This window comes from Corapipo altera, unplaced genomic scaffold (assembly GCF_003945725.1).
Source record: "Corapipo altera isolate COAL_440 unplaced genomic scaffold, ASM394572v1 23, whole genome shotgun sequence".
In the NCBI taxonomy this organism is placed as follows: Eukaryota; Metazoa; Chordata; class Aves; order Passeriformes; family Pipridae; genus Corapipo; species Corapipo altera.
In genome coordinates, this window is record NW_020884878.1 from 10,769,613 (window position 1) to 10,791,038 (window position 21,426).

General features: G+C 37.6%; 1 protein-coding gene across 12 annotated transcripts in view; it reads right to left on the reverse strand.

Moving 5' to 3' along the window:
• Positions 1 to 21,426, reverse strand: part of UNC79 (unc-79 homolog, NALCN channel complex subunit) — a 105,645-nt gene that overhangs the window by 21,410 nt on the left and 62,809 nt on the right. For 10 of the 12 annotated variants that reach the window (XM_027637904.1, XM_027637893.1, XM_027637899.1 and 7 more), the window contains 11 exons: positions 20,447 to 20,563; positions 18,391 to 18,474; positions 15,907 to 16,009; positions 14,024 to 14,164; positions 10,259 to 10,297; positions 9,179 to 9,291; positions 9,009 to 9,094; positions 8,306 to 8,479; positions 6,978 to 7,046; positions 6,248 to 6,358; positions 1,093 to 1,197 (listed from right to left, as the gene is read on the reverse strand). In XM_027637904.1, coding sequence (XP_027493705.1) covers positions 1,093 to 1,197; positions 6,248 to 6,358; positions 6,978 to 7,046; positions 8,306 to 8,479; positions 9,009 to 9,094; positions 9,179 to 9,291; positions 10,259 to 10,297; positions 14,024 to 14,164; positions 15,907 to 16,009; positions 18,391 to 18,474; positions 20,447 to 20,563 — 1,142 coding nt within the window. The remainder of the gene's footprint in view (positions 1 to 1,092; positions 1,198 to 6,247; positions 6,359 to 6,977; positions 7,047 to 8,305; positions 8,480 to 9,008; positions 9,095 to 9,178; positions 9,292 to 10,258; positions 10,298 to 14,023; positions 14,165 to 15,906; positions 16,010 to 18,390; positions 18,475 to 20,446; positions 20,564 to 21,426) is intronic. The other 2 variants (XM_027637905.1, XM_027637894.1) reach the window with 1 other exon arrangement.

Below are 21,426 nucleotides of genomic sequence, written 5' to 3' on the forward strand. Positions count from 1 at the left end.
ATAACCCTTTACCAACAAAAGAAAAAAAAAAAAACAAAAAAAAACAAGCGTTCCCTCCCCAAATTCTTCCCCTAACACTGATGGCAAAATAATTGTTTTCAGAGTTATCCTAATGGCTATATAATTTCATTTGTCAGTATTATTTCTCTGTCAACTGGCAATCACTTACTTACTATGACTAATGTACCAGTATTCAGAAGAAAATAAGGCCATAGTAAGCTACATGAAGCTCTGATCCCATAATGGGAAGGGAAAGAGTGAATGGAGCTCAGATGCTGGAAGCATTATGAATGATCTACGTAATAAACATCTTGCTTGCACTTTATGGACTGCTGTTATGCTGGTTCCCTAGAATTTTAAGTTCCTAAACACATTTCATTGTTAGCTCATTGTAAACAATGAGAGCCCACTACCTGTGATTACATTTGAAGAACTTCAGTAAATTGTTTTTGTGGGACAGGTTTGTGGTGCCAAACTGTGTCGCACTTGCCATCTCAGAGGCAGAAGAAGTTTTCACAAGTCTGTGTCTTATTTCCTCAGATATTCCAATGAAAAAGTTAGCTTAACTCCACAGAATGAAAAGAACAGAAATATTGTCTATGTATTCTTTACTGAAAAACTACAGGTTAAAAGACAATGACCTTCAGGGACTGGAGACAGCCTACTGCTAGAAACTGAGTTTTGGCCCATGATCAACTAGCACCCTTCCCCAAACAAACTGCACACTGTGCTTGGGGCTAGGATATGAGCACCTGGGGCACCTGCTCCACTGCGACATGGTATGAAGCTCAATGGACTCAACCCTTATGGGTCCCTTCCAACTCAAGATATATTCTATGATCCTCAATATGGCAGCAGTGATGCACAGCTCATTATCATTCTGTGAAATGTTTCTTAAATTTTAATGTGGAAGCCTAAATGTATGCAACAATGCATACATAAGTAACTGGATTTCCATTCAAAGAGTTCCTGCTTTCCCTAACATTGCTGGTACTTTTTGCAACCATGTTGGACTTAGTTTTTCTTCTGTCCCACTCCTGAAGTTGGGCTGAGACAGGTTCAGTATGAGAATAACATAAGAATCTCCTGTACCTGCACCAACAGCAGCAGATTCATGTCTGGCAAGGGTGACTTTAACTTGAGTGCTTGCAGTAACTCCAATATGACACTGCGCGTCAAGTAGAATTTGTCCCTTTCCTACAACAAAAAGAACACAGAATTATGAATGTCCTGAAAGTCACCAACAGCCACTAGTAAACAGGGATACTTTTTATTTAAGTTTGAGAATAACAAAGTTACAAAAGTGTACTAGTTTCTCCTGTCTCACAAAAAAGCAGACATCACTCATCACTGATATAATTCTATGGACTTGATTGAACAGACAACAGTGAATGTCATTATGCTTTGATGTTTTATCAGGCACTATATCCAAGATTTAATATTTCACATATGAAATACAGATAGATTTTATAAAACAGTTAAAAGCCCAGGCATACAAATGTAGCTGTCACTAAGTTCCATACAATAAGAAGAGGGGAAAGCAGTAAAAAATGACACAGGAGAGCAAAACTGGTATAGTATTTAGCATCATTCTTTCATTGAACCTGCCAAAAATGGTTTACATTTTACCATACTTTTTTTCTGCTGTTATTCCCCTTAAAATAAAGGTGGCTGCACTATGGCTGCTTGGACATCCATTTTCACTCATTAGTCTAGCAGTACTTTTCCACTTTCACAATAAAAAGTCTTGGCTACAGTTGCTACACCAGAAACATTTTAAAACATAGGGGGAAATCAGCCAGAGGAGATTAGAAGACAGAAGCCTAAGAATAGAGCGGTAGAGCTGAGTCAGCAAGGAGGTACAAGAGATAAGATGGGCCTGTTATACATCTTACTTTGACATTCTCTGACTTTAGATGGTAAGATAAAAATGTGGAACAAATCTATAACCTGCTACCAACCATGGCAACTCAAGAATTTTGATCAGCAGGACAACTTAGGCTGTGTTCTCTTTCAGACAACCATTAGAAATGAAATAATATTGTCCAGTAATGAGAGCATATCCAAAGTGTGCTTAAGATTAAAAATCTAGTATCTTCCATCTTGTAAATCGCATGCACTTGCCTGCTCACTTAAGCTAAATGAGTGAAAATTTTTACTCAATCAGGGCCTCGGTTTCTCTGCAGTATCTGTAAAATGGGTTCATTTGTCTCTTCCTCAGAGAAGTCTTTCAAGGTATAGTTAGTGATAGTCAGTTTGAAGCCACCTCCAGCCACACACGGTAGAGAATGCAGCTAAAAGAAGGACCTGGAGAACATGAGTAGCTGAAAGTGAGAGAGAGCTTTGCTTGCAGCAGACCAAACAGTCACCAGTGTTCCTCTTCAGAGAACTGATGTCACCACACTATGTGTGTAGCATACTATCAAACAGAGTTTACAGCAACACTGCTTGTCTTCCACAGAACACACATATCTTTTAATGAAAACAGATTTTAAATATCAGGCCTCAATTTCGGAGAAGGTGCCAAAACAACAGAATGGTATGTCTTTCATGGACATTATGATGCCAGTCTGTGAATCAACAGACCTTACTTCAACCTCCCTAGTTTCATCTTCAATTACATGGAGTGTGCAGACAGATAACACATTTAGATGATGGAATGGGCCCCAAACTGCAGTCCTTGTCCTTGTCTGACTACATTGCTGCAGTCTAGGCTAAACTCATAGGAAGCTAACACTCCAAAATCAGCTGTGTTATGAAACCATTACTTGAGGGGGCAAGCATTCAAAAGTCACACGTTCCACATGCATGAGTGGTGCTCTGATAAAAATAATACAATATAAGAATATCCAGGAGAGTTCAGACCAGAACAAATGTCTTCAGTAACTTGTCTCCAACTAAGCCATTGCAGAAGCAAAAGGAAGAAAAAAAACAAGGCAAGCACATATAATTCCACCAACTATTTTCAGCTCAGGGACCTTCTGAGCTCAGTGTGGTTTCTGTATAATTCATAACTCTCAGTGGATTTCTCTTCCACGTAGGTGCCCATTGACCTCTTGGACTCATTTAGTACACACGGTACTTGGCAAGGAGTCACACACTGTTGAAGAATCACTTCCCATTACTTGCTTTGACACCAAGTCCTACAAACTTAGTATGTTCTTGTACTGGAAAGGAATGAAATTACCCATCCCTGTCTTATGACCTTGCAGACCTCTCACATTCCCATCAGTTGTTGCTCTTTCAGATTAAAGAGCCCTAACCTAATTTCTCTGTATGTGGAACTCATCCTACTTTTTGATCATTCTTCTTACCTCTTACCTGAACTTTCTCTGATTCTACTCCACTCTGACTGGGAATGGAGAACCAGAACAGTGCACAATACTCATGGTGCAAACAGGCTCTGACTACTTCCTAAAATTCACCAGGAAGAGTGACCCTTCCTACCATCACATGCCTTCAGTCTTGGAATGCATACATTACACAGTGCCATCCTCAAGTCAGTTGACAATTATATGCCTCAAAAAAGTGGACAGAAGTTCCTATCAGTAACCCAGCACAGTAGCCTGCACATACTGGAAAAGAACAGAAACAAAATTCTTTCAAAAGCTTCCAGTTACCTAACATACTAACATCTATGCAATACAGGACATAATTGGGCCATAATAAATTGCTTTGTCAGAACACTGGAAAGGAATCACAGGCTTCAAGAATCCCAGCTCTTCTTGGTTTTAAGGATAATACAACAGTTAACTACCTCTTTCTCAAAGAAGCCTCCTATCTCACAGTCTAAACTCTTAATGTTTGTTAAGCACATGCAGAACAGAGAGATCGAGCAAAATCAGGCAAAATGTTTTTTGACATCTGACCTCTTGCTTCCTGCACTATAAGCAGGAGTGATGACACGTAAGTCCATGGCCCAGAATACCCTTCCTATCCAAGTCTACTTATTCCTATCATTATGCTGGTGATAAATATGTATAAGCCTAGTTTATAAATACTTTAAGAACTTCATATTCTGCCACAGAGTCATTGTTGCACGAGAATAACACCCAGGGGAACCCCATGTGTAAACCTGGTATCAGAGTGTAAAGAATGCAACACTTTAGCCACTGTTCAGCCAAATTAACCCTCTCAAATGTCTATGCATCCCTATAAAAAAATGCCTTGCAACCTTCAAATTGTGACTTACCAGATGTCTACATGTAGTACATGAAACTACTGAAGTTCTAGCAGTACCACAGGTTCCAAACTTAGTAATAAGAAGAGTAAATTTGGATATTTAATGGAGTGGTATGCTATCCTCCAAGTAAGCCAGTATAAAGCAAAATTCTTTATTTTACCTCTGTTGGTATTATGGTAATTACAAATAGTGAAGATCAGCCACTTAATATTCTTTCAAAAAATTCGATAGCAAAATCATGAGGCATTCTGCATTTCCTTTGTAAGGGACAACAGAATACTAGCAAAAGGCTATGTTCAGGTTCAAACTTCTGCAGCTGTAAGAGATAAGAAAGCCAGAAAGTGTCCATTTAGGACCTTAAGATACTTAAAAGGAAAACTTAAAGATAAGATTACAATCCACAGAAGAGATGCTACTCTCAACTGAGAGTTCCAAAGGCACTGAGAAAATCAAATTGCTGACCTGGAAAAGAAACTCAGACAAGGAAATATCAGATTGACGTGAGTCTTCAGGCTCCAAGACAAGAGAAACTCAGATATTTCTGCCACAGGGTATTAGGAAAATGGTGGAGATAAAAAAAGATTTGGAGTGGTTGTACAGCACTGACCTCTACAAAGTGCATGTCGGACTAGCTTGCTCTTTGAAAGGACAAGAACCATCCACAGCTTAGCTGAAAGTTGCTGTTTTGTTCCAGTCAGCATACTCAAAGTTGCAAAACAAGTAATTAAATTTGAATAGTTTCAATGCTCACAAATTATTCTGGAATTCACTTCTATTTGGTATTCTATCACAAACAACACTCTTATTTACCTACAGTAATTTTCACTGTAGAGAAACACATTACAAATGATTTCTTTTTTTTTAACAGCAGTCATTAATTTTTTTCACTTTGCCTTTCCCAAAGCCTTAACTATAAATCTAACTCAAATTACTTCCAAAAGCTAGATGATCTCTTCTGTATTCAGGATTTTTCTGTCTCATAAAATCTACTGTTTCAAATGAGACAAAAAGGTAGTATTTGCTTGCTGTCATCAAACATACTGTTGGCTTCAAACCATTACATCTGGTAAAAGTGTTTCTGATTTTCTTGTGGTGCAGCTTTTCTGTGAGTGTCATTCCTTCTATCATTTCTTCACTGTTTGTCCAGCAATATTTTAAGTCTTATCAAGACTCAAACAACACATATTCCAGCTATACATTACCCATATAGAAAATCATGTAGCTACTTATGATAAAATGTTTCCTGAGGATTAATTACTGTTCTGACAAACATATCAAGGATGGAAAATTGTGCACTTAGTGGCTGAAGCAGCATTTTCACTCAGGACCTTGACCATCTACATAATGGAGCATATACGACCTTAGTAAAAGGTTTGATTGCTTTTTGTGGATTTTGTTGTTCAGTTTCTTACTGGTAGCTACAAAAATGAAACTTAGTAGTAATTGATTGTATTTGTAGACCATAGCTTTCATCCAGGAACCTTAAAACCTTTTTAAGGTGCACACATACTGTTCTCTTTTCTACACAGCTTACAGCCGTGCATGCCAAAGGGAAATGCTAATACAGAATGAAACATTACCTAAGCTGGAAAACTTCTAACTTGGAGTCTTCCATTTTACTTAATTATCTGCTGCCTCCCCCCGCAGCTGTGCTCTCAAAAGGCACTACCAGGAATGTTTACATTTCTACTCACAAAGTGTGTGGCTAAACCTGTGCACTAGGAAAGATATGACTGTACAGACATTTTAAGCAATGCATGAATACCAGGTATCTTCTCAACAAGAGAAAAAAAAGTCCAAGTCATGAAATCACACCAAAATACTTTTCTGAAAAATGTTATCAGCAGGTTCCCTTCATCTGCATCTTTACTATGAATGTAAAGCTCAGTATTATTAAAAGGCACTGAATCATGATAACTACTTGATTAGCCAAACTACATTAAAACTGTTGACATGTCTGAAACTTGACAAAGATTTCATCTTTACTTCCAAACTACTTGTGGGAAGTAGGACTTGGTCCTATTTTTCCCTTGTCCCCAAAGGAAGATACAGCATCATTGTTACCTTAGTGAAGGCTCGGTAGCACAAACCACACAGTTCCACCAGGTAGGCCAGAGTGAAGACAGCATTCTGAATTATAAAACTTAGCAATTTTGAAAAAGGGTCCAGAAGACTCTGCAATGACATGATTTAGAGAAATCAATAACTGGTTGCCCAACACAGCAAAAAGCATTCCAACTCAGAAATGCCTGAATGGAACAGTACTATTTTTAGCTCAGAGTCTTTCTGCCTGGGATTTACATTGCTTTGGTCCAACAGCTGTGTTATCTGCTTTCCTGCTTCTGTGAGAAATTAGAAGCGAAAAATTAGAGAACAGTTTCACCTCTGACACAGTGCTTATGAGGTATACGAGATTCTGTAGTGTTTATGCAGGAAAACCTCACTGACCTCAGTGGAATTGTACCGAAAAATGCCTAAGGAAGTTCATTACTCATGTGGGGTTTTTTCAAGAAAAAAAAGAGGAGGTGAAAAAAAAAGAGAACATCAAATCTTTAAGAAGATATACATTCACACCCACGCAAGAATGTAATTCTATCCACGCTTTACTGTAACCTAGATTCCAAAGATCTTATTATTCTCCAAAGAGTATTGGACTGCACCATTTTATGTTTATATATTACTTTCCTAGCCAGGGAATAAGCACACAATACAGTAGCACAACAGTATACAATAGATACAGTAGCACAGGCTGGCTAAATCTGAGGCAATAGAATTTTATCTTCTTGGAACTTACCCTGGTGGCACTAGTGGTGGGTATCTTCAACAAGCAAATCATGATTCTTAAACTAGAGTCTAAAGAACACTGAACATATTTGAAGACAGAAAAGAAAATAAAAAACAGAGTTAGCACCTTTCTGTGCACATCTCGCTTACAGTGGTAGCAGCTATGAGTAAGTTATAGGCAGAGTCTGAAAAATGATTTCTTAATTACTTTCTCTAAAGTGGCTTATTCCTGAATACAATTGTATCCCTTCAGTGGTAACATACCTCAGCATAGGCCTTGAGATGAGATCACTCCACTAAAGGGCTAGTTTAGGGAAGTTAGCTTTACTCCATGAAAATCAGAGTAAACACTTCACCTTAAAGGTTCTGTGAATGGCACATATGCAGTTGGAACCACTAAGATCCAATTAATTTCTTTCTATTTATTTCAGTTACATAAGACGCAGCAGATTGGGGTGGCTAGTATACAGAGGGAATGGTTATTGCCTGTTTGGTTTAATAAGTGCTGCAGGATAATGTCTCAATCTTCCAAAACCTAAAGAGGTTTCAAGATCTGACTATTGCATAGTACTGCCATGGAATTTAATATCATTCATGTACTTGGGCAATGACCCCATATTGAAAAGACAATGTTATCAATCACAAAATCAGATCTTGGATCCCTCAGCTCATACTGAGCAACACTACTTTGCACAGAAGAAATTACCACTGGGCTCATTCATACCATAGGAAATAAAGTTTTTACTGTCTTTACTGAAAAGATATCTGGAAATATACTCCTATGACTTAAGATCCTGCTGTATGTCCTCTGAGTTCTCAGAAAGCAGAGTCTAAAGCTTCTAGATTCAGTTTCTGCAACTATATTCTGATTACAGCCAGAACTACAGCCTGATCAGCCGAACAAGCTAGGCCCAATTCCCAGTAGTCTCAGTTCTCTCTGCCTGTCTGACTACTGTGTACTTTCAGCAAATTAATTAAGTGATGCTGCTTTTCTTGAGAGTTTTATTTAGTTTTAACAGTTAAAACCACATGGATTTTTATTGCCTAAATGTTGACTCTCTCAAATACAATCTGACAAAGACAGGGTATGAAAAGCATATAGGCAAAAAGCCAAGAAAGAAGCAAAGAGTCAACTGGTCAGTCGCTATTGTTACCCACGGAAAACATAATTAAAGGGATGGATCAGAGGTGCAATAAATCCAGTCCTCTGGAAACATTAGTCGAATCATTAGAAAATATTCACATGACACTCTGATTTGTCATCCACAGTTTTCCCACTGTTTCAGTACATCCTGAACAATGGTAGTATATCTTGTTTCAGATGTCCATACATCATACCTTAAGTGGCAAAACACATGGGAGTTTAGTAAGAAAGGTCTGAAACTGATTACTAATCGTGGTCCAGAGGTTGCTGGGTGAATCCATCGGCAAGGCTTCCATAAAGGTAGCAATGTTATCCAAACAGCGTAGCATTGCCCCCCCTGCTGGCAAATTCTTTTTGTTGTTTAAACCCTGGGAAAGAAAATGAGAACAGTGAACAAACGTACACATGCAGAAATGGTCCCTTAAACAGTATTTGGAAGTGCTGAGGCTAATTTGTTCAGATCAAATACCACTTAGCTTTTCTGTGATGTTAATGATAATGTTGTGGAGAGAATTTGAACTGTATATGTGACATTTATGTGTTAGTCCAGTTCAGTTCCTAAACTACTGACCAAAAGATTTTGAGCCAAAATGTTATAAACAGGATCCTAACTCTTAAGAAAGAATGGGTCTCACTACCAATGAATAGAATAGCTCCAGGAGCTGGTGTGAGATTAAAAAAAACAAAACAAAACCAAAACAAAAAAAACCCAAACTACTAGTGAGAGCAAAACCCAGAAAGAAAATGGTGAGGACAGCTTGCTTCCAGGGATGACAATACAAAAATTTACTTTGTTTTTGATGATGCCAGTTTGAACTCGAATGAGGCAAAATAATCCACTGTGCTTGGCAACGCTAATAAAACTAGCACCATTAATACAGCCAATTGTCAACATACCTCTAAGAGCTGGCTCAGAGCAGCAATGGAACTCAGCTCACTGAAGTCCATAAGAGACGTGGCCAAGGTCCTTAAAAAGCTTCCATCTGAAATTTGAAGGACATTTTTGCACTGGCTGTTCATACAGAGGAAACCAAAGGTCAGAAATGCACTCAGGTATCGCACATTACCTTTAATAATGCTCTGGAAGAGCTGAGGGAAGATGCCATTGGGAGCCAGCTGATGGAACACACAACGGAGGAACTGCTTGGCCACACCTGCAGCATTTCCAGGGATCATCATGCTGAAATGAAGGCAAGAAAAAAAGAAGAAAAAAAATGCATTGCAGATAAAACACTTCTCAAAGCTAACTACAGGGAGAAAATAATGATGCTACTCTTTCTAATTGTGGAACTGTTCAGTTTTGAGTGAGATAGTCAATAGCAGAACTGTCCCGATCCCCCCAAAAATTTAGCATATTGATTTTATGACTTCAGATCAACTATGAAGAGCTGAATAAGTTATGTACACAAACCTAAAGTATTTGTCTCAATAAATATTTGTATTTGTATTTTTCCTGATTTTCCAGTTTTATTTGTGAGTTATCTGAGTGCAAAATACAATCCTGCTCTCACCCTGTGTATTTCAGTGACACAGGGTAAGGCTCTCTGCTTTACCAACATACATAAGAACAATAAGAAAACAAGAACAATAATATTTATTTGCCTCTTGCAGTTTTCTTCAAGAGCTTAAATACTTCCTAATCACTCATAAATGAATGATTTAATTTAAAAAGCTAAAGTATTACCTATTTACTCATAAACTGCATATCTTAACATGCTGTACAGCTTCTCAAAATGAATTTAACCTATTCAGCATCTGTTTTACTTCATAAGACAACACTTCCAGGGATTATCCATGGCCAAGGACAATTCATTTGACTGAATGTATAGAGAGAGTTCATCGAGACAAATACTGAACACTGGACAAGTTAGAAAAAGCTGCATTGAAATTGTGAAAACCAGGCAGCCTCTTTAAATTACATTTGAATCTGAGTTTTTTCAAGTTTAATACATATGAATAAGGGTTCCTGTTCATCTTCAGAACACACATGGTATTTGAAACAAGCGGGAAAGAGCAGTTTTTTCCTCTTACTCACAAACCTTAAATAACATTTTTTAAAAGTTAAATTTAGTTGATTTCAGGGTCAGGGAATACGATGCTTTAGATTCATTGTTTCATTTTTGTCAAGGTATCATTTGCTACCATACCTTTCTGCTTGATTAGAAAAACTGGTGCTTGATGCCAACCTGGAATAAAAATAAAAAAGTAACTGAAGCTCATATACGCTTTCCTGAGTTTCGCTTTTAAGTAAGCCAATAAAGTATTATTTTAAATAAATAATGAACAACAACTTTAGAGAACATTTAAAATGTCACCAGAAAGATCTTCTGCAGAGCATTTAAATTCAGAAAAATCATGTTTGCATGACATATAAACCCTATTCACTCTTGCAGTTTCACTAATACTTAACAGCTCTAAAGACAAATCTACTTGGCTCCCTCTACTACACAAAGATAGTGAAGTTATTGCCTTACAGCATATCATGGATAATAACTGATTTTTTTTTAGAGGGAAAGAAAGTTTGCCAGAAGGTGCCTACTGACTGAATTGTTTCTGATTAACTCAGCAACACAGACTAAGCAAAAAATTCTCTGCTTCGCAGTCTGAAGTAAGGCTCCTAGTTCCACATTTTGGCACCTAAATAACTGTCCTAATTTCAGAAATGCTAAGTTACCTATGAGCTCTGACAAAGTCAGATGAGAAAGACTGCGTTCCCAAAATCAGGTCATTTATTTTAGTACCTAAATATAGACTTTAAAGTTAAATACGGGCATTCAGTGATGAAAACACTGGACACAATCTTAAAGTAAAATCATGCACTTCAATATGCAGGACATGTAAATGAACAGAATCAGGGCTTACAATGTCAAAGCAACACACCTTTAATAATAAAAGCCACTAAAAAGCAATTATAAACATGTACACAGGAAACATCTCTTACATACAAAATACTATGCATTTTTTACTTTAATCTGCTGCACATTAGTATTTCAGATGGTATAAGACAATATATCTAAGTGGAAAGTTCAGAGAACTACATTATTTTATATCTGCTGATGACCTGGTCTTCAATGTTTATTTTTGATTTATGATCCTTTTAGGTTGTTGCTCAGCCTCTGTTCTGAAGATAGTTTCCTCTCTAAACACCACAGAAAATCCAAAAAGGACCCTAAGGCAGCTCATCTGAATGCAACAGCATAAACCAAAATGGATGGTGATTTTCATTAATTACGCCTGGCAAGCTGGGGACACAGTATACTGTCAACAGTGCAATAATCTCAAACTGGATGGTGCAGGGGATTGAAGATTAAATTTTCTTCAGTTGTGGTAGCATAAATCAGAAAAATTCATTAGAGTTCCTGACTCCACTATTTTTAAGAGGAATCCACACTAAAATACAACATATTAATTCTGCTGTGCAAAGTTTTTTCTGGGTGAAAAGGTCTGAAGCCACCTTCAAGCACTACAGACCTTTATTCTGGAATAACTGTAGCATGGGATTACATTAAAGCACATGAGGATTTCTGCAGAATGCAATGAGACTAATCACATGTCCAATGGACATGATACTTGCCTTCAAAAATCTGCTGAAGGATAGAAAAACAAGACCTTAAAATCTGTCTTCTAAAAGAAGTCGAAGTCCAATGTTCTCTTCTCCTTTTGAATTTGATAATGCAAGCATGGGTTTTATGATAAACAAAGTATTTGGTTTCTAACTTTGGAAAAACTTCATGAGACATAAACTACACTGAACGCTTGGGAACACCTTAAACTTTGTGAAAGGTACAGTTTGTATGTATTTATCATTACTCTAAATATCTTAGTTGCACAAAGGCCACGAACTCCCATCATTACCTCCACTTTGCAGACCACAAAGCAGAACAGTAAATGGACAGTAGGTAGTAAACGGATGTGTTTAAATCTGTACATATTAGGAACAGAAGTTAACCTTTTCAAAGCTCTTCACTGTCAAGAGTCTAAATGTTTAAACTTTCAAATCCAGTTTTACTGTTTGGAAATCAATAAAATAAGAATCACCAAATCAAAAATCTTAATTCAGGAACCAGAGCATAAACTAAAATGCATGTCAGAATCTTAGGAACATGTCAATCTCTAATTCTCAGTCATTTGAACCCAAAAATTTCTTGTCTTCTGAAAATCACAATAAATGCCCCTTTGTATTTGTGTGTACCCAAATAACTTTTGAAAATCTCTCTGTGTGTTGTTTAGGTATTCTGAAAGACCTTGGATTACCTAACTCCTTGTTTCCTCTTCTATGCATGAAAGCAGCGGTTCTTTTTGTAAAAATAGAAATGCAAAAAGTCTAATTCATTCTCACTTCTGCTGCTAGATGGGTATTTGGAGGTAATGATATGGCACTGCTAGATGAAAGACAGACTTAGGTTATATACATGAGGTACCTGAATGCCTCTCTGCCTGTATATGTTACTTATTTAGCATATATTCAAAATAATTCTTTTGTGGGGAGCCTCTTATTGAACTTAGAATTTGTCCAAAACTACAGCCAGTAGCAACAAGACTAATTCATCTTCCAAATTACTTACTCTCTGTGGCTGTAGTACTGCTGTATTTACAAGAGTCATACGGAATGAGTATCTGTCTAGATTAGAAACTTTGCCTCCACTGGAGTTAATTACCAGTGATGGCAAGGAAGTGCAGCCTTGCAATTAATGGAAATAGAGGACTTGACTAGCTGCTGTGTTTAAATGGAATTGGGAAGTAATGGAGAAGCAGGGCTGTGAAGAGCTGTGCCCCTGCAGAAGCCACAGTCAAGCAAATTGAACTTCAGTCACTAAAAAGAACATGGAGGAGGAGAGCATCATTTCTACATGTCTAGTGCTGCTCAGAAATTTATTCTATAACACCCCCAACACACTCATCCCACCTCTGAGGCAAAAAGCCGTGGAAGTGGCCAAGGTAGCAACCACAGGTAATGTGTTTAAGACCTTATCAGAGACAACCTCGGGCAGCAGCTGGTTTGGAAGCCCTCATGAGGAGATGCAACTTGTTACCTAGTCTTAATTAGCATAAAAAATACAGGTGTAAAGCCTGAAGACTTTCAGGTATGCTAATGAATGATCCTACCTAGGAGTCCTCCAGGAGCAAAGTTCAGAAAACCTGATCACACTTCTGCATAACTTCTAAAGCAGGAATCACATAAAAGTGAAAAATTCTGTCAAAGCAGGAAAAAGGGGGAGCCAAGAGAATTCATTTTTTGTAAGAAGCACAGAAGCTGTTTAAGAATATTACAGCGGAAGCACAGGGCAAAGGTATGGTACTTGTTAAGGAAGTCTTCAGAAGAGCAGAAGAAAGTAAGGTGAGGGAGATTATTACAAAAAGAAGGCCTCTCAAAAAGATGAAGTCATGTCTCAAATGAAAGCAAATAGAATATAAAAACCACAGGAAGGCAGTTCAAGGAGCAACTAGCAAAGCACAAAAAAACAGTTCAAGGAGCAACTAGTAGGAGGAATAAAAACTAACAGTAAATTTTTCTTCACATAAAGCAATCAAGAAGCATGCCAATTGCTGCATCAAATGCTGTTCAGGTAATAAACAGGGTAGTAAATAAATAAGGGTACTGCAAAAAATCTGAATTTGTTCTTTACATCACTGCTTACAGTAGGACAAACTGGGGAGATGCCTCGGCTGGAATCTCCCTTTGGAGAGTAAAAAGGGAAAATATCAAAGGAGCTGCCCAAAATTGAACTAATAGTGGAAGAAGTTACATAAGAAATTTATAAAATGATGAGTAACGAAGACAAGACAGAAACAGATGTTATTTACTTAAGAGTTCTAAAAGATATACCTTTTTACAGTGAAGGTTATGTAAACCCAATTCCAGGCACAAAATTCTTTCAATCTTATTGGAGAGAGGAAAGTCCTGAATTTACCTTCCTACAGACTGCATGATGTCCAATAGCAGAGGAGCAGCCAAGTCTGGACTAAGGTGAATGAAGGTTGAGAGCACAACTATGGCTAGGCCTAGTGTTTCTTCATCATATTCTTCAAGAATAGCCCCACAGTCATGGCACCTGCAAAGAACAGTTTTTAAAACTGATATTAACAAATTTAAAACAAAGTATTACTATACATACATCTGTATATAATTATGTCTTTTTAAAATACTATTACTTAGTACATTCTACTCCAAATTTATTTAGAAAAATAATGTAATTGTGATCATTCTATAATTAATAATACTGTATAGCTTTTAAATGTTAATGAAGCTTCTCACTAGCTTCACTGGCTGTTTCTTCCGTGACAAATGAAAGAGGGCCACAGGGCTGGCCTTGTTTTGAGTCCTTCCTTGGTAATTGTATTCCAACTCCCTCACTGTATTGGTCTGCTACAGTTTGCACTATCCAAGAGAAACCTGCAGCAGTGAAGACTAGCCCTCAGCAAAGTGAGCACAAGCCAATTCATATGACTTGGACTCAGGCAAGGGCTCAAGCCCCTGGCACTCTTCTGTGTAGTAGCATAGACACAAACAATGACACTCATAGATGATCTTAAAGAGATGGAACAATTTCACATTGCCCTTCCTGTCAATCATGAATTATGAATAACAAATTACACAATTAGGAAACAATATGATTGGTTCCCACAGCAGTTACAGCTATTAAGAAATAAATGAAAGGACCTTTCAGGGGCACAGAATCTTAGATTTCAGACAAGTCTACTTTCCCAGGGCAGATTTGCTTCTGAGTCACTTATCCTGTCTGAAATGCTCAAAGACAACTGCTGAAGTTCTGAAAGAGCTCCGTAATGTCTAATTATAAAGGGGATGTCAGATTTAGGAGAGATGAGACAGGCTTTCACAACCTAGGAAAAAGGCAAACCAACGTGGGAAACTGGCTCATCTCAGCCCAGTAGGAAGGCTTGCTTAATTTGATCAATCAGTTGCTAATGACTCCAGCAGATTGTGAGATTTTAACTTAATGGAACTGAACAGGCAATTTTCTTGCCTTTGTTACTGAACAGAAAGAAAATACGCCAATAAAGCCATGAAAGTCAAGCCGAGCTGGTCTGTATCTTAATAGGTGGTGCTTAAGCTTTGCTGAAATGGCCAAGGGAAGTGCCACAGACCAGACTAACTTTTGGGATGCTTCACTTAGTCACACAATAAGGTCCACTTCCAGTCACAGCCTGCACAATGGTCCTGTCTTTCTCCAGTGATTATCCTTGCATGTTTGGACTGAGCAGGAAAAAACTTGTGGTTTCTCTTCCCAAGTATTGCATGGCTCCCTGATGACTGCTTTACTTCTCCATTAAATGAATATACTTCTGTTTAACACTTCCTTTAGAGGTATTTGAATCAACCAATTAGGGTTTGAAAAAGCTTTGAGGATCAGTGAGTATCAGCTTTAAAAATGCTACATTGATTACACATGATTACGCAATACTGATTTCAACAGAAACCCAAAGGAATTTTTATATAGAACTTCTTTTTTTTCCCTAAGACAAAAGTGGTTTCTGATGGATCACAAAGAACCCTTGATTTAAAATAGGATGGAAAGTGCTTCCCTTGCCCTCTGCGCACACGCAATAGCCTGAGTCATCATTTCACCTGGGCAAAATCATCCAGGTCCTACTGAATTAAAACCACATCTTGCTGGCAGTGTTTAGGAAGTGTTTACCTTGAGGTAAAAAAAAATAAGTAAAAAACTTGGCATAGAGATAAATAACAGAATGTTTCCATAAAGTATATCTATACTTTACTTGACATATTTAAAGTTCAACTAGTTCTTTGAAAGGAACAGAAAAAAAAACTTACTTGTCAGTCATCAAAATGGGCTGGTCATCAGCAAATTCTTCTGGTGCAGGTACAAACATACTGACTATACTGGGTGCTGACAGCAAGCTAGATTTTGTAGCACCTTATGGCAATTAGGGGGAAAAAAAAAAGGAAAGAAAATCATAAAACAGAAATCCAAAGAGCAAACTTCTAAAGAATAACCATAATGGTTTTACTATGCCTAGAAATAAGAAATAAAGTGTGTCCACAAAAGGACATATAGCACATTCCTCGCTTCTGCCAGATTATTCCAATTACCTGGAACTATCAATTAAAAATAAATAAATAAATCCTTGGTGAAAAAAAAAGATGAAAAATAACAAGAAGTCCAGGAAAGTGGATACAATTGTATCTAGTAGGGAGAGAGGATGGCTCTACAGTTGCTATGAGAGTGGACATGAGAAGATTGTATTCTTCCCCCATACTTGTGGACAATTAACTTTCCACAGTTCTCAGTGACATGAAGAAGAAAATAAGTTCTTATGTCTCAAAACCAGGTCATCAGTCTATTCATACCGTCCCTAACAGAGCCACAGGAGGGAAACCAGGAAAGAACAGATAGAAGAAATAATTCATGAGGAGTTGAAAAATATTGAAAACATTGGAGGGCTGATCATTAGAAATGCTTTCTATTGAAAGCCTTCACAAATATCTTTATTCTTCAAAGCTGAGTTGTTCACTGGGGGCACAGCCACTGTGATCATGCCAACATATGGGGTTACCTTTGCCTTTGGCACATTATATGCACCTAATGTCTGATAGATGCTTGTTTTAATAGGAAAAGTTATGTATAATGAAAGATCCAAAGTCCTGGCTTCTGAGAGCACTGCTTTACAGAATTACAGCAATATGGGTAGTCCGACTGTCTAACTTCTCTCCAGTAAGGAGAGTTTTCCTCCCTTGGTCCCTTTGTTTTCATTAAGGAGACAACAGCAATTGAAAAAAAAAATCCAAACCCCAAACCAAACAAAACCAAATAACATACAGAAAAGACAACTCTCCAGCTAGTCTGATTGCTCAGAAACACTTGAGAATAATCACACTCATTTATGAGCCATCAGAAACTTGGATCAAAGTTACTGTGATGTATGAGCTACATCATTCATCTGCAATGCCTCATGATGAACATTTAAATATTGTTAACAGTTTCATTCTCGAAGTCACTAAGACAAAACAAGATATTCTGTTCTTAAAGAAAAATATATCTCTTTGTTGTCACATGTAGCTGCCATAAAAGAAACAGCATTAACTCCTGTTCCTATACAGCTCAGCTGCAATAACAAAGCCATGGAGCTCAGCTGATAAACCTCATCATTATTTATATAAGCTGTCCCCCAAGAGTGTCTCACTCTAAAGACCAATTTATGAAAAGCTCATTTTGTGAACCAATTTTTAAAAGAGTATCAAAGCCCTTTTGATGCCAATTCAACCACAGATTAAATAATTCATTATTGACTTTCTGGTTGCTTCAATCTGTAGATTCAGATTTAATGTTAACATTAGCCTGTTCTGATAATATTTAAGTATGGAAACAGAAGGAAGCTTCTCTGTGTAAGGTTCAGATGGAATTTGCTATGAGATAATCCTGTTATGGCAGGAAAAGCATATTTAACATCAGCTCTCAGGCAAAATAATCTAAGAAGCTCACACCCTTTCTGAAGTCCAAATATGTGGAGTGATGAGGGCTTGTTTCACAAGAATAGGACAGGTTTTCAACAAACATTTCACTAAGCATGGAAGGAAACATTTCGTCTACATAGAGAGTTTAGGACTTCATAACTGCCCCCTAAGATTTTATTGGATATGACGGAAGTCCAGAATACTCCAGTAATGTAGGACAACATCCAGAATGCAAGGAATAGGAATAGATCTTCAGGTTTTTCTAGAGAAGTTTTTCCTTTCCCTCACAAATGCATAAAGATCCCTCTGTTGTGACTTTGGAAGTTTCATTGTCATGTTCTCTAGATTTAAGTCACCACTGCAGCACACAAATGCTAAAAGCAGTCATAACGCATGTTACAATGCTGAAATAAGACTTAACCACTCAAAATGAAAATGTCCTCTCTTGTTTACTGAAGAGTAGGAAAAAAAACACATGATTTAGGCAAAGAAGGTAGGTCACTGCCTCACTGCAGGGCTGTAAGAAAGTCTGGATGTACTTCAGCTGAGAGGGAGGAAAGTTCATAAAGAAATTACATTCAACCACACTGCACACAGAGTCTTTTATTTCCGGGTTGACAGCCAAAACAAATAACAGAGGAAAGCCAGTACTTCCTTATCAGTTGTTCCTGTCTTAAATTAAATGTTTTGTGCAATAATTTCCCAATAACCTACAATCTGCAGGACAGTTGAGGGCTTTAAAACAGCTGAATGGAACATAAAATTCAGTACCATTTTGTACTAGCTATAAAACCTTCCTGGCAGTCTTAGCAGAGAGACAGGTCAAATGGACACTGAACTAACCTCTGATTCTTAGTGGTGGTCCCTCCAAGTCAGGGTTTAGGCAAACAGGAACATTGCACAGCCTCTTTCCATGCTGTATCTGCTCTGTGAATAAAGAAAGAATTTCAGTCTCCGGAACTATGATTCCGGCATCTGTCACCAGTCACCAGCACCACAAGTCTTGAACTGTTAAAACAAGAAAAAGACAAATACAACTGCTACTGAAAAAAAACCAAACAAAAGAGTTAATTTTTTAAGCATAGAGAGGAAGGGGAGAGAAAGACAAAAGAAGTCCATAAAGGAAAAAGGACACAGGTAACCAAATAACAAAGAAAGCATTTTAGAAAAATGTCATTAAAAAAGGGAAGGAAGTCCTAGCCATAAAGTTTCAACAAGATACGAAATATATGAACCACAAAATGAGAAAGAGACAGTGTTTAGAAATACCAAGAGACTAGAAGTCAGATATAGTTTGTACTGAAAGAAGCCAGGCACCGAATGATTTTATTCTACAGATAGCAAGCCTGAGAAAAGAGTGGTTTGAAATGAGCAATTACATATCCACATAATAAATAAATAAATTACTAAAGTGCGCATGGACCAAACACAAGTCATATACTTATGTAGGATGAGACCACCTCCTAGCTGGTACATAAATATAACAACTCATATTTTCATTTCTTAAAACTGTGGTGTGACATTGAAATTACAAATAGTCACACTGAGCATTTGTCCTGAAAAAAAACCCCACTGTACAAATAATAATTTTACTTTTAAGCTAGTGGTTGAACAAGAGACTAAGAGATGAAAAGCTTTCCAGAAAAGAACATTTTCTTTTGCTTCTCCATGCTTGAAGGCCTTTAGCTGAAATTAATGTTGGAGGGAAAAGTCATAGATGTTGTGAAGAAAGCTACTAAACTTGCAACAGGATTAACAAGACAGAATTCCTAAGTGGTGTTGAGTATTGACTCGTTTCTCTTGAATACAGGCTAACTACTTCTTGCAGAAAAAAAACAGTAACTTTTTAATCTTTAAAACCCTGTCTGAGAGATTAGCTGATCCAGTTAAGACTCCTCAATAAATAAACTTACCTGCTGATACGACCACCATTGTTATCTTTGACAAATTGTGACCTTTATGATTTAAGGATGTCATGCTGAGCATGCTGCTCAGCAGACTGGAATAAAAAGGATAATCCTGAACTACGTACCACATCTTTAGCCACTCTTCAGCTACAAAATTTAGTTTGATGGAACTTCATGCTGAAATCTAAATTGGTGACAAATTTCAACTCAGTTATCCAGAGCTGGTGGTGAGACAATTCAGTCAGCAGAAGTACCATATAACATTTTAAGCATTCCTGTCTCTGGATGCATCTGGATCTGCTAATAAATTCCTAAGTAGCACGATTGTGTAATGCCACTAACATCAAGATGAGCATTGAAATATCTAGCATTTATGATAAACCAGAATGAAGTCATTGTTTAGTTACATCTGCTATGAATTTGGTCATAACTGAAAATGTTTTACAGATGATAAAAACAAATAAAACAAGTAATGAGTAAATGTTGTGTTTAATTCAGTTTTCATCCCTTTCATTCATCTTAAGGGGAGAAAAAACAGTGAGTGAACAGAAACTTCATGTGTTCAGCATGAGCTGGTAGAAACTTCTCTAAAGAGAAACAAAACTGGCTGGTATAAGGCACAACTCTGTGATGTACCAACACCATTGTAAAAACACATGCAAATAAATAATTCCATGCACCAGGGATGAAATCCTATACCTAATGAAATCAACAGTGATACTTCCATTTCTTTCAATGAGGCCAGGGAATAATCCAGGTAATATGCAAAACTGTAGGCACACCACTGTACCAGAGGATCTACCTCCCAAATACGTAACTATTCCAACTCATACCAGGTGAGAATCTTGTACTCACTACAAAGATTCACTTTAGACTTGATCTTGATTACTTATCTGTGATGGTAGAACAGAAATATTCCTCTTTTTTTAAGTGGATTGTTACACGGTAGTTGGTTTAGAAAATAAAAATAAAGAACAATAAATGCAGCTCACCAGTATCCCAAGTGCTGATATTGTGAGGAGCACTAGACTGGTGTTCCAGCTGCCTCTTCATTAGCTGGTTCATTGTCAGAGCTCCCAAAGAGCCTCTTTTCATTTGTCTGAACTGAGCTGCAAGTCAGAAATGCAAAAGGATTTCAGGAGCTCAGACAACACTTAAAACTACTCTTATTTCCTGATCTTACAAGCCAGCATTATATAAATACTGAAAGGACGATGACTGCTTGCTCTAAGGATCTTTCTCAAGTCAATACACACCTTTCACACAACTACACAGGGTACAGTTCTGGCCTCAATGCCATCAGTCAGAAGTGGCTTGGATTCACTGTGTCAACTGTCAGTGCCTTTTTATCTCCAAATATCACGAAAGTTCATCAAAACACTGGGTATCTGTGAAGTGTCAGATACTACCCCAAAATTCCCATTCTGAGTCAATAAATGTGTACTTGAATCTCACTCATATACAATGTACCAAGGAAGGAAACTCAGTCTCCCCCTGGCAAAGTAAGGATTGCTGCTCTACGTCTGTGCTCACTGCAAGAAAACAAATTCACTGACACTAGCACCCTCCACCAGCACCCTCCAAGGGTACCACCAGCACCCTTCGTGGGTGGCACAACCTGAACACAGTCCTACATACCCACCACTCAGGCTTAACACCTGCCCATTCTGCTGGAGTGTGAAGCCAGCACACCTTTGAAGATGAGACCCTTTTGTAACTTTACTGCCATACTTCCTGCACAAAGCTATTTATCAACAAGCATTCAATTCTTCCTCATCCAACTATTTACTTCTTTAAAAGGATTGCTTTATGAGATATTTCTCACTGGATAATGCTCAAAATCAAAACATAAAGTGGATTTAAAATTTCACACTTTTTGTTTATGTTGATTTGGTGCTTAGGAACATGACTTAAGGGTGGACTTGGCTAAATTACCATGCTAAGGTAATTTCCAACCTAAATGATTCTATGT